The 12,527-nt window shown below is 40.8% G+C and overlaps 1 protein-coding gene across 1 annotated transcript in view; it reads left to right on the top strand.

Annotated features, from left to right (window-relative positions):
• tmtc2b (transmembrane O-mannosyltransferase targeting cadherins 2b) overlaps nucleotides 1-6,894 on the top strand; it is a 102,806-nt gene extending 95,912 nt beyond the window's left edge. Inside the window, exons 11-12 of the mRNA XM_085357209.1 lie at nucleotides 2,256-2,319; nucleotides 6,656-6,894. Of these exons, the coding sequence (XP_085213335.1) occupies nucleotides 2,256-2,319; nucleotides 6,656-6,835 (244 nt within the window). The 3' untranslated portion in view covers nucleotides 6,836-6,894. The remainder of the gene's footprint in view (nucleotides 1-2,255; nucleotides 2,320-6,655) is intronic.
• The last annotated feature ends 5,633 nt before the right edge of the window (nucleotides 6,895-12,527 follow it).

Here is a 12,527-nt window from a genome sequence, read left to right as displayed (position 1 = left end):
TAGTAAGGCCAAGAGGTACATGCTTGTACTTCCCATGAGTATGTCAACTGCCAGTGAAAGTGAAAAATTACACTGTGAAGTCGTAGAGTAAAGTACAATCTGTAGATTTCCAAAGGCAGCCCTGGGAAAAGCAAACATTATAAAACACACAAGCACTTTATCCACACGCAGTTTACCTCATACCATAACCCCTTAGTACTGTACGCTGCTATCGTGCCATAATCTTAAACCGACTATGAGACCAAATGTAAATTTTGTGAAATATTTGATGACTGCAACTAAGTGTTGAAATTGCAGCCCAATGTCAGGCTTACAAGCAGAATTTGTCTTTGTTGTGATCTCCTTTTTTTAGGTGGCATTATTAGACAACAAGATCACTGGTTTTTAATTATGGACAAGAACTTTTTATTATTTTTTTATTTCATTAATGCCTGTTTTTGTCATCAGCCTCTCTCGCAGTTCCTGTGCTGGTATAGACTTACAATAGCTCCTATTCCAATGGTCGGCCTTCACTGTCTACAGTGCTCTCACAACCCACAGTCAGACGGCTCTAGGAGGTCCTGTAGCTCTGCTGGTTACAGTGTGGCAGCTTTCCAGTTCTCCTCTCTTAATGTGTTTATAAATGTGATAATGATATTATGGAATTAGATTTGTGCATTTTTCATCTCTGAAGGATCTGCTTTCTAAATATTATGCTGGCAAACAAACATATGGTTGTGGTTGGATGTGAAAGCCACATTTATAATCTCAGGACAAATTCAGCAACTCGAGTTGGTGTTTGGATCCCTGTTGGAATGTAAAATGCTTCTTTCTGAAACAAAAAAGGGAGAAACCCAGCCATAGCGTATTCTTCTGTATATCTGAATATGTAAGCAAACACAACGTATAACTTATTTAAGATCCATTTACAACACTTTGGCAGTGTGAGTTGACCCACTGTGGTCACAGACTTGAATATATCAACAACTACCATAAAGTTTTGTACAAACAGTCTTGAGAGGAAGAACGACGACTGACTGGGGGGATTTTTTTCTATAGCACCACAATGATCTTCTTATTCACGGCGTAAGCTGAAGTGAACTGGAATGGACTGACACCAAATGATCACTAAACGTGGACACCCGTCAGAACATTAGCATTTAGCTAACACCAGTATGTAGCTAACGTTAGCCTCAGAGAGCTACAAGCTATTTGCATCGCATTGTTTTTCTGGAGGCTCTTTTCCTGCTATATAAAATATAAGGTATAGGTATTTTTTTCTAACTCTGAATTATAAATCATCTCCTTCATCTGTTAAAATTAAAGGATTAAGATTTCACAAAACCAAACATAGATGTATACGCAGGTCCAGACTTTTCTCTGGAACTACGCAGATGACGATCTCATAATAAAGCACGACAGCCTAAATGAAAGCATGGCTATAAAAGCTTCGCTTCCTTTGATCATTCTGACTTAAGGGGCTCCACAGCCGGCCGCTGTTGACTCCGTCCTTGACTATGTCAGTGTTAAATTGTTTTTAATTGGGCAGTTGTTACCATAAGGGCACAGCCTGAAGCTGTGTGTCATAAAGGTGATTTCTGATATGCCAGAAAGTTAACAACAGGAAGTGTTTTGTGACCGAGGAGCCACCGGCTTATGTGCAGTAGTACAGTGGGTTATGAAAGAAGATGATGCAGCCGTGTTGTAACTGTAGTTTTCGTGTCAGGAACAGTGTGTTTCTGGTTCCAGGGACTCATGCCGACAAGCCATCTGCTCAAAAATCCTTTTTGTCACAATTTGGCATATGCAGCATATTTTGGAGCATTCAGTTTGTACGCTCTGCTGTTCTGTTTTGGTTTTGGGGTTTTTATTGATGGTATGATTACGTTTCTGTTTAAATGGTGTTTGCACAGTTTAACTATCGCAATATCTATCAAGTGTTGCAACCCACATTTTTCCAGACTAAATGTAAACAGATATGTACAGTGAATATTCCAGATGAGCCTCGGTTTCTTGGTATGCAATGAACTAGATGTCCTGACCTCAAGGTTCAATTAGAACAGAAAGTGCTTGCAGTGCACTGCTCAGCACAGATGTTATCGAAAGATGCTATCGAACGAGAAGCCTACGGGCCTTTTCTCATCCCTCATGCTGTTCCTCTGTGTTACTTTCTCACTGACCCTCGAGCGCTAGTAAACACGAGGGGTTCAAGGCCTCATCCGAAGCCAGCAGCAATAAAAATGAGTAATGACCGCCTCTCTGTTTTCCTTTTGCAGACAAGCCAGCCTAAATGAGGCAGCCGAGAAGTATTACGGACAAGCAGCGAGCCTGAGACCCAACGTGAGTAAAACCACAGCTAGCTAATCTTCCCCCGTTACTATTTACTCTGATGGACAATGCGCAATCGCAGTCTGGGTGGCTTTCCAGTATTATTACTCTCTGATCTGCTTTTGCACAACACCATGCATTGTCAATGGAGCTCAGACAGATGAATGCTAGGTTTTTACTATGCCCAGAGATTTGCTTGTCCAACATCCATCACCAACTTCAAAGGAGAGGCCAGGGTAAGCAGAATGAAAAGAATAATGATAATAACACTGAGTCAGGGGACTGTGACGTCTTGAAAATGAATGGGATCCAGTCTTTGAGAGCTCTGACAGGGAGGGTCAAGTTGTTTAAGTGAGGGTCACAGAAGGAGCGAAGTATGTTTGGCATGTGGTCACCCTGTTTATTCCTGCGTCTTGATTAAAAGAAATCAGTTTGGGATTAATGATCAACTATATCTGAACAATGATATACAGACAAAGCAAAGTCTAGTGTTAGGACCACATAAACCCTGGGATAACACAAACAAATACTGACAAATGGAGCAACCAAAACTTGAGTATAACAGAGGAATTCGATGTTTTTTCCATACATGACGAAATTCAAAGAGCGTAACTGTTCAGATCCCTGACCGTTCCCACTGATACTTTTTCTGATGTCTAAATAATTACTGTTAACTGCCTCCACCCAAAATGCACAGCCAGCGTTGATTAGATGTTTATAGGCCGCTTATTGTGCTCCACATTGCCGACAATAGACCGAGGTAGAGCTGCTGTGTTTTCCGTGTGCCCAGCTAAGTGAGGAACGAGATGTGAAATACTGTTCTTTAAATAACAATAATAATAATTATACATTTTTTGCTTTTAATGAAACCCGTCGGTATTGTACATCAAATATTGCAGTTTTGATATATGACAGGATGATTTATGAGCATGTTTAAAGCATAACTGGGTTCTGAAAGGTTTAAAGAGTACAAACTCATTATCGATAACACATCGATTTTGTGGAGTCTCACATCAGGTTCTTGTCATTAATCCATAACAGACTCTTACATACACAACTACAGCCAGTTTGGAGTTAACAAGTTGGCTTCAAACTGTTTGGAGAGTGTATGAAATACACACAACACCATTTCTGTGTCAGTGTTGTTCAGTTCGTCTGTAAATTAAAGTCTCGAGATGTTTGTGTACTCCGTAGTCCTCGTCCACATGCAGTTGCATCGTTTTGCCCCTGTCGGGTCCACTTTTTGGGAAACTTTTTGTTATTTGTGTTACTTTACAGCTGAGGCATTATTATAATTTAGCATCTTCATCCATCTTCCTTACCTGTATCCTTTGTTCTTTCCAATGTGATTTGACTTAAGCCACGTACGCTGTCTATCTTCATTTGTCATTTCATGCTTTACTGCGACTTGACTCTTTGCTCTCCAAAGGCCCTGGTGTTTTATATTAGGCACATATGTCTGCTTGCTTTCAGGGAGAGAGGACACTTCCTTCCATTCAAAGGATTTAACAGTCCTACAGTTCCCTCAATCTAGATAAACTAAATCGGGTTGGATGCTTGCTTAGCATCAGTTGCTCTCTATAACCTATGACATCTGCCCTTTCAAAGTTTCCAACTTTATATGGATAGTCTTTGCTTAAATGGCTATTTAAAGTCATTGCAGCCAGGTCATTCAACACCTGGTTTTACACTGAACATTCACAACCTCTATAGCATATGTTGCTTTACAGTCTAGGCTAATATGCTCTGCATCTGGACATGCCTCTGCTCCTGCATGCCTATTTCAGCGAGGGTGGGGAGGCAGAGAGGTTACAGAGCAGCAGGAAATGAGAAAAAAATAAAAGCTTTTGACAAGCCAGTGTTCTGCAGTGTGTTGCAAGGGCTAGGAAGAATGCAGAAACGGGGGTATAAATCACAAACGGCTTAGATATATGAAGAAGGGGGAGAAGCAAAGGCTTTTAGTAGTCTTTAGCTTTGAGTCTGCAGGGTAGACTTAGGAGGGAAACAAAATTCAGGGATTGCTAAGTTATGCATGGGTGAAAAGAGCAATCTTTGAAGCTATGCTGCAGCTGTGCTAAGAAGAAAACCAGCACTCTGTGGATTTTCTACCCAGGAGTCACTGCACAGTGTTTCACGTGTTACACCACTCATCAGCAAGTGTCCTGGGGAGCGGTAAAAAGTGTGAATACAAGCTTTGTTAGCTTTCTGGAAAACATTTACTTCTATTCTCCAGGATCCATCCATTCAAACCCTGACTTTGACTGGACAGAGTTTGTTTGTTAAAGTCTTACTGCCCACCTGCTTCAGTGAACTCACACATGTATTAGAGACTGGGGCAATGACATTTTTTGTTTTTTGTTAACACACAATACATCAATACATTGTGGCTCCGTTTATGTGTCGTCACTGTCACTGTCAACTGTGTCCATCTGTATAAGAAAAAATACTTTGGCTCACAATTTTCAGACTTTTAAAATGCACCAACTTGTAAACTGAAGCCTGGCGGTTATTCTATGATTTAAACATCCAATGATGGGTCAAAAAGAAGGTAATTTAGAGTGCCTCAGAACTACCCCAGCCATTAAATTCAAGAACCCTGGCTGCTAGCAGAACAAATTTAGTTTTGCCAGGATGCTTTAAATTAAAAGAAAGACCCTCTCCAACGAGCTACAGTAGAGGTCTTGGTCGTGTCAGTCCTTCCTTTGGGCCATGCATGTGTTCTATGTTTTACATTTTATGTATGTCTTTTATCCTGTCTTCCTTCTCTCACCCCAACCAATCACAGCAGATGGCCCCGCCCCTCCCTGAGCCTGGCTCTGCCGGAGGTTTCTTCCTGTTAAAAGGGAGTTTTTCCTTCCCACTGTCGCCAAAGTGCTTGCTCATAGGGGGTCATATGATTGTTGGGTTTTTCTCTGTATCTATGAAGCGCCTTGAGGCTACTTGTTGTGATTTGGCGCTATATAAATAAAATTGAATTGAATTGAATTGAATTGAATTGAATTGAATGTGTTTACAGCAGAAAATGGTTTTCTCTCAAGGGGACTGTGGTATAGTTGGGCTATACTGGTTGAATTCTGCCAAAGAGAAAAGCACTCTCCTTCTCATTAAAATGGAGATCATGCATGGAGCATCACTCATCCTACTCTGGCACTGGAAAAACTGTGAAATGTTTTGTAAGCGAACAGTCCAGCAAACGGCATCGTTCACACAATTCCTCGTAGTTGGGAATATATGAGACAAAGGCTAACACTCTTAGGAGAGCTTCTGTGCTTAAAAGTGTGACACTTAAACTCCAGATTCACATTAATATAAGAATGTAAACTGTCCAGTTATTCATCTGGGGTTGTTTATTTGGAGAGTTACTTAAATGTTGATATAGATTCAGTGTCATCTATTCAGTCTTCATCTATTATGATTTCTCCGTTCGCTCTTTCAACAAGAGAAATACTTTGGGTTACCTAATGGACCAAAAGAAATTGTTCACCTCTTTAAATATCATAATCATGCATGTTTTAAGTCAGACGTGCATGTGATGATCGTTATAGTAAAAAAGTCTTTCTTTTTTTTTTTTTTTTAACATCCTCGTATTCTAGGAATTACAATTATAGAAATCACAATAGTCCGAAGCAGTAGCCTCACTACACGATTAGACATGTTTTTCACATTTCAAACTGAAATAGTGATCAGATGTGGCCCTTCCCTAGCCCTGGATATCCTCCTGACATGATTGCACCCCAGACACATTTCCTGTAGTTTGGTCCTCATGACTCACTCATTGCACCGCTGATGATTTTGCCCCTCGGCACTAACGGGAATAAACAGTATATTCATCTCAACCCACTTCAAAGTCGCGGTCGCTCCCTCTGACATCTACGGCCACAGACAAGACACAGAGACACGCAAAGCAGCATGGTTACCAAACTCCAAACAGGGTCTGGGTGATCAGACGAACAGAAACCACTGTGTTAAAAAATTTCTTTCTTTATTTAAGCCTCACCTCTGGCATTTTCTCTTGCTTTTGTCATAAGAGACAAGTTACTGTTACTAATTTTTTCCATTTCCATTAAATTATGTACATCCCAAAGTGTGAACAGATGGACTTTATGTGCATTATTTATCAGCCCGTGGATGTAGTAAAATTTGAATTTTTTATTAAAACATATCTCTAGTTAAAACACTGTCCTTATGTGTATGTTAGCTCCCGTTTGCTATGTCCCAGGCAGCTGTGTTTGTACCAACTACACTAGTTTATAAACTGTTGCATTGTCTTTTGAGCTTAATCTCTGAATCCAATTGGTCTTACCCTAAAATAACTAAGATCGCTCTCTTTTTTCTTCTTAAATTTCAGTACCCTGCAGCTTTGATGAATCTTGGGGCAATCCTCCACCTCAATGGGAAGCTGCAAGAAGCTGAAGCCAATTACCTCCGAGCACTTCAACTAAAACCAGATGATGCCATCACCCAGTCCAATTTGCGTAAGCTGTGGAACATCATGGAGAAACAGGGCTTGAGGACCACGAGCCCCTGAGCTCAAGAGATCCCGCCTACTCGCCATCTGCACACCAGACCCGGGAAAAGGACAGCCTACACGCTCCTCATTTGCTCCTGTCATCCAGAAAGGATGGAAGAGACTCAGGGAGAATGTTTGCTCAAAGAGGCCGTGACTGTACCACACAGCTCTCCTAGTGACTCCTGAGCTTCGCATACACCTCAGGCCAGCAGCTTTCCTCACAATCATTGCTCACAGTTTGGCAGACGTTATGTGGTATTTGGACTTTTAAGTACTTTTTTCAAAATTAAGGCTTTTTTTCCTTTATAACTAAAGCACTTGAAGTAAGACCAGGTACATCCTTTAACATTTGAGATGAGTTATACTTAAACTAAGCAATTCTGCTGAAAGGTTTCTCAAAAAGAATTGTTGAACTGGGTAAAATTTAATATTAGAGATAAAAGAGAGGAAAGGATCTCATAACGCTGCACTGGGGGGGAGCGGGTAGTTTCCAACACCATTAAATGAAGTTCTTGGTTTGACCAAATACTCCACTTTGATCATGAAGACAGTACATGAAGAACTAACAACATTCAAAATCACAACTTAAATTTATATCTCAACTCTCCAGCTTGTGTACTGATTCATAGTCTCGGTGATGAAATTTGTTCATTAGAATATACACACTTTGCTATTATTGCAAACCATTTGTAGCACTCTCCTAATATTCGGTGACAACTTGAAAAAGGGAATTGAATTTGTTAGCCATTGCAGCACAACGGTAGCCTCTGCAAATGTTCCGCTTTGCAAAACCCAGCATATTTTGGCAGTTAAGCTCAAAAAGTGAAGAAAAATTTGCATTGTAATGACTTAAAAGGTGTAATATCTTTTTCATGAGTGTAGCAGGAAATGTTTTTATCATTACAGATCTTCTCTGCATTGGTTAAGAAGTCACCATGGCAGTTAAGAAACTATACATAGAAATGTTAAGCTACCTTCCTGTGGAAGTAACAGACAAAAAATAGGTAGGTACTGTAGATTCAGGTACACCGCCTTGCTACATGCCCGAAGCTTTTATAGAAGAGTGTGTAAGGACCTTAAGCAGATGAAGGAGTTCTTCTAACCAAATACAAAAACTATGCTGATGCACACCTTTTAACCACAGAACAGTGCACAGTCATGGTGCATTTGAGGGAAATATTTTAATGCCTTTATGTTGATATAAGTAAGTTTAGTGTGTGTGTGTGTGTGTGTGTGTGTGTGTGTGTGTGTGTGTGTGCGCGCGTGTGTGTATAAATTAATTCTAATATATACCTACATAGTGTATAGTATCAAAAAAATCATCGAAAGCAGCAAAAAAGTAGCCAGACACGAATTTGACTGCGTTACTGAGCAAGTTTGGCTTTTTACATTATTACAGTATTTCTCACATTGTCAGTCTTTCAGTCTCATTTGTACATATTCTGTGTAATTTGTTTGTTTTATTGTCAGCAAGTGAAACAGCACCTTCCCAGAGGTATCAGCATGTACCATATTTAGAATAATTTGTTTGTTATTGGTTCACAAACCTCTCAGCTATCCGTGTCCTTTGTTTATTTCATTTTAAGTTATTGCTCTGTGTTAACTAGCAGCAGAACCAGCTGGTACTGTGTTTTTAGATGTAAAAAGAAGGAAACGACAGCTGTTATGTTTACTCCTGTGGTCATTATGGAGTAAATACCCAGTTATGTGGCCCGTCGTGGGTAAATACAGAGCAGCGTCTACAACGAATGGTAACGTTTTTTGAGTTTATGTCATTTGTTACAGTCACAATGCTATAACACCGTTCTGTTTTTAGCTATGATGAAGATTCACAGTTCACATTAATTCCTAGCACCGTATGTCACACACATCAGACATATCGTGTAATTATCACATGTATATATAAAGTGTTTATGAAGAAACACTGTCAGCTTGTTTTAATGAAGGTGTTTGAGAAAAAAAATGTTTCACTCTGTGTCTCTGCTCAGGGATCTCAAGCGGTGGGCTATTGCAGAAACTTGTTCACGGAGCGTTTACTAAATTAAAATTTATTTTTGAAAGTTGTTGTATTTGTATAAATTATCGAGCTTTGTAGCCCCATTTTTTCTCCTTTTTGTATTATAAAATGAACAATGTGCCAGAGTAGACCTTTCTTCCCAGTGGTGTTTCTCTTTGTTTTGTTTGTCTGCTTATCTGTTTGTTTGTTTTTCCACAATAAATTGATGGTGTTCTGCTTTGACGAGTGCCTGTGCAGCCATTATTGCTGATTAGGGATGGGTATCGTTTAGGTTTTATCCGATACCGGTGCCAAACCGGTACTTTTGAAACGGTGCCGATGCTCAAACGGTGCTCAAACCGGTGCTTAAAGAATGGAGAACACAAACTTTGTCCAAAAACCTCTCATGTTCAGCTGGTTTTTTGTAAAAAGATAACAATGTTAGCCTTTTCTGCAGCTATGGGGCATATATGGTATCACTCTTGGCTGGAAGCAGGGGCTTAAACAATGGAAAAAACACAAACTTTATCCAAAAACCTCTCATGTTTACCTGTTTTCCACTTTTTCTTTGGTCATTTTAGCCTTTTTGTCCAGGGTGAAGGGAGCATCTGCCATCAAACAAGAAGACAGCCGCATGTAACTACGACGGCGTTTGCTAGTTCACCTTACTGCATTAATGTAATAACGTGGTTAGCCTACTCAACGTAAATTACACACGGACAACATTAAGCGACTCACGCAGAGAAGAACGGCTGCTGCTGCATCATCATCCTCATCATTTCTGCTACACTGGCAGGGCTAGGGGCCAGGACTCTCCCCTTCGGGTTTTTGGGGGATGTTGCTAACTCCGGGTCAGATAACAGGCAACCCACGCACAGTAGATGCGCTCGGTGTGAGGTCTCGCAGCAAGCTATCATACGGCGCATTTCTCGGCTTTAAAAAAAACGCTATGCGTCGCCAGGTGTTTCATCGGATTTGAGGTGTTACCTCCTTTGACAGTATCACAGTATCAGCTTAAAGCACTTGTTGCTGCTGAGTTTGCATATTTTGCTGTGAAGTACAGCCAGACTTCTGACCGCTTCGCCTTGGGCATTTTTAATCTGTAGCTCTGCTCTAGAAGAACGTACGTACCTGGCCCCGCCTACTATCCTCGGAAACGTAAAATGATTGGCTAGAAGTGTGTCACAGCTCAGGAAAATAAAGCACCGAAATGTGCGCTGCTTTTCGGTCTGGTTACTACCGTTTATGTCAGAACCGGTGCCATCATAGCACCGGACACCGGTACCCATCCCTATTGCTGATAGTGTAGGTCACAGATTGATATTAAGGTTTTGCCAGTCACACTTTGGAGCAACAGCTTGAGTTTTACATCAAATTTCCGTTGTATTAAGCGTTAATGGGGTGATCTTCCATGCTGTGGAACAGCTTTTACAGGGTATATAAAGTTGCCCCCTGTAAATTTGCTAAAATGTATCATAAAATCAACTCAAATGAATTTCCTCTGCTTTGATCTTTGTACAACAAAGGAGACATGTAAATATTGCCATATGGAAGGGGTAGCAGTGTGGAGCCACATATGGTCGGTGTGTTTCGATTCCACCCGTCCCACAATTCAGACCCCGTTGACAAGTAAAGGGCCTTTCCCTGTGAACGAAGCAGTCTGCCTTGTGATGTTTCTCACATGTTCTGCTTGGAAGGTCTGCGTCCATGAACCGAGCTCACCATGGTGCCCAGATTTCCTTATCGAGCTGGAATGCATGGGCGCTGCTTGCACTCACAGTCCAGTTTGGCTCTTCTTCTCATAACACAGGTGCGCTTCACTTAATCTCTGCATCAAATAGCGAAAGTTGACAGTTTGTTGGGTTGTGGAGTCACGCCGCAAATGCGACGTAGTTTTATTTATTGCTATATGAAACAGTAGGCATTTGACTGTCTTCCCATAGCTTGCTAACTGTGAAATTACACGTCAGCTCACATAGTTACCATTCCCTAAAATAGGGAATGTCATGTTTCCAGTGGAGTCTGCAACCAGACAAGTAGATTTTTATGCAGTTATTAAAACAAGGCAAACATGAACTTCTGATCATAGCACTGGTAATAAGGAAAGGGAATAATAATAAAAAAAGGGAGACATGGTGGCGCGGTGATTAGCACTGTCGCCTCACACCTGGCCAGGGTGTGTACACGTTCTCCCCCGTGTTTGCGTGGGTTCTCTCCGAGACGTGCACTTAGTGTGGTTAGGTTAATTGGTAATTCTATATTGTCCATAGGTGTGAATGTGGGTCTGTCTCTATGTTTTAGCCCTGTGACAGACTGGCGACCTGTCCAGGGTGTAGCTGTGGTAGCTGGGAAAGGCTCCACCCCCCACGATCCTGACAAGGATAAGCAGATGGAAAGAAGGGAAATGGACAGATTATGACAAGGCACTGAATTTTCAGGAGGTTTGAACAAGTGAGCTGACTAAAATAAATAATGTTTAATAATTGTTTAAATCTGCTTATTAATTATTTCATCCCATTTTTTTAGTCATAGTTGTTTTTGTCTCAAAATACTTAAGAGTAAACCCGTGCACATGTAGGAAAGATGTAAAAGTCTAGAGTTAAAGCAGGTTAACACATGTTCACTGCAGTAATGCACCTGAATCCAGGTTGTGCACCTGCACTGTACAATACTCTCCTCGCTTGTCTGTTAGTGTTGCCAAAACACTTAAGCTAGTGTTCCTAAAATGAGGTAAGAAGACACACAGTGAGCACATAACTTTGGATTTCTGTGTCAGTGGCCTTTAAGCAAACAGTAGTGTTTCTGGGTTCTCATCTGCCTTTAAAGCTCTCAACACGTGGGTGTTTATGCAAGCACATAATACTGCGAGTTCTCATTAGTACTTCGCAGCTTGGATGACTGTGGCACCAACAAGGCCAAATCACTGACAATGTCATTATGCGGTGCAGAAACCCTGCAAATTGATTTCAATTAAGAGTTTTAGACTGATATAAAGTGACATGGCCGTACCATAAATTATACAGAACTGATTTATATTTCATGCTAAAAGCGACATTTCTTTAACAATGTATGTCAGAATTGCTTTTATATTTAATTAGATGTAAAAATGGTTTCCCTGCTTCTTTTATACGCTCCACATTTCTCTCATTGTAAGAGATAAAGGATTGTCTGAAGCCAGGCCCCAAGGAAATCAGAGTCATATGACTTCTGCTCTTATGACTTTAGTGCGCTTCATTGCTTGATATGACCTCTCGCACTCTCCAACTGTTCAAACTGGGAGAAAGGAATTCATTTTATTATGCTGTGATCTGGCAAATCTGCCTGCTGTTATCAATCAAACATTTCGTGGTATGTACCGATGGACTATCGCTACTTTGATCTCAAGCACCTGAGCCAGGCGCTCACAGCACCCGACCAAGCTTGTTTGGAGTGGTTCACTGTGCGTGATGCAGAGAAGTCTTCCCCTCTGGACCCAATACCCACTGTTATTATTTGATAAAAGAGGCATTAGGATGAAGCTCCTCCATGAGATCTAGATTTTGCCTCATATTATTGAAGCGTTTTGATGTCCAGAAAGGAAATTGTCTTTCTTTGGCATTTTACAGCACATGTTGTACTGCAGCTGTTTATACAGGAGCTACTGTTCCTAAATGCAAAGAGGTAAAATGAGATATGGTAAAGTATGCAGATTCCTTTTAAAAACTTCTTTACCTG

Source organism: Diplotaxodon limnothrissa, linkage group LG7, assembly GCF_057381915.1.
Source record: "Diplotaxodon limnothrissa isolate DT_005_m linkage group LG7, D_limnothrissa_male_GT1.1, whole genome shotgun sequence".
In the NCBI taxonomy this organism is placed as follows: domain Eukaryota; kingdom Metazoa; phylum Chordata; class Actinopteri; order Cichliformes; family Cichlidae; genus Diplotaxodon; species Diplotaxodon limnothrissa.
The sequence above is the reverse complement of the archived record's forward strand: the minus strand, read 5'-3'. Positions and strand labels throughout refer to the sequence as shown.